The sequence below is a fragment of the Apis dorsata genome, unplaced genomic scaffold (assembly GCF_000469605.1).
Source record: "Apis dorsata unplaced genomic scaffold, Apis dorsata 1.3 scaffold_92, whole genome shotgun sequence".
NCBI lineage: Eukaryota > Metazoa > Arthropoda > Insecta > Hymenoptera > Apidae > Apis > Apis dorsata.
The window spans coordinates 1,407,036-1,408,100 of record NW_006263390.1 but is presented as its reverse complement, the minus strand read 5'-3'; the positions used below and the strand labels follow the sequence as shown (position 1 = coordinate 1,408,100).

Here is a 1,065-nt window from a genome sequence, read left to right as displayed (position 1 = left end):
TTAAAAATGTTTAGGAGAAAAAAAAATAAATATATATATATATATATATATATACAACGTGAACTTTTTTATCCTCTTATTAACAAAAACCAATTATTATTTATTTTTTATTAATTAATTAAATTAATTAACTTACCTTTGCACCAATCTGGTTTCCGCATTGTCCAGCCTGCAGATGTACGATCTCCCTCATTTTGAAGCTTGTCTCTACGTTGTCTCTAACGTGTGCCAAGAAAAAAAATGGTGCAGCTGGGCAAACAGCTGATCCCTCGAGATTGAAGAGAGAGTGGAAAGAAAGCTGACGGAGGACAGTCCTTGCGTAGTAACGAATATGCGTGATGTGCGTAGAGGCGAGTGCGGGCAGCGCGACGAGAGAGCGTGTGCAGCGAACCAAGTGCAATCGAGTGTCGCGCAGGAGTGCACCAGTGGTGTGGAGCCTGCGGAGCGAAACTGGCGAGGAAACGTACTCGTGTCGGTGTCCTGAGATCGACTCTCCACTCGGTTACGCGACGCGCTTCTGGCCTGGCGGCGCGGAGCTCGTGGAGGGGGAGAAGATTCTCCAAACGAGTATATACGTCGCACGAGTCGATCGCCCAAAGAACACCAACAGACCGACCAACAAGCCCATATCCTATCGACTTTCGGTCAACGACACGACGTAATTTCTCAATCCTTCGAGCCTAAAAAAAAAAAAAAAGAAAAGTCTTCCATTTCTTTCTTTCGATTAATTTTTTCCTTCATACATATACATACGTATACACTTCTTTGTTCTTCGTGCTACTTTGCATCTTTATGGCATGGGTTTGTCCACGCCACGAACGAGACGATCGATCGGCTGGCCTTCGCTAGGAAGGGTTTCGTGATGGAGATACGTTTGCGCTCGAAAAAAGAGCCATGAAGCGAGAACAGGATATCCAGTTCGATGGACTCGAAGAGCATCCACCGGAAATGTAACTCGATCACGAGGATGTTTCTCGGGTTTATGCGCTCGCAATCCAATGAATCCTTTACTTTCGATCGCCTCTGTTTGAATTTGCGCGAGCCATAAATTTCATGCATTCTCGT

The 1,065-nt window shown here is 44.9% G+C and overlaps 1 protein-coding gene across 1 annotated transcript in view; it reads right to left on the bottom strand.

Annotated features, from left to right (window-relative positions):
- The window catches only part of LOC102672567 (tubulin beta chain-like), a 4,790-nt gene extending 4,158 nt beyond the window's left edge, over positions 1–632 (bottom strand). The window contains exon 1 of the mRNA XM_006611802.2: positions 137–632. Coding sequence (XP_006611865.1) covers positions 137–193 — 57 coding nt within the window. The 5' untranslated portion in view covers positions 194–632. The remainder of the gene's footprint in view (positions 1–136) is intronic.
- Positions 633–1,065: the final 433 nt, after the last annotated feature.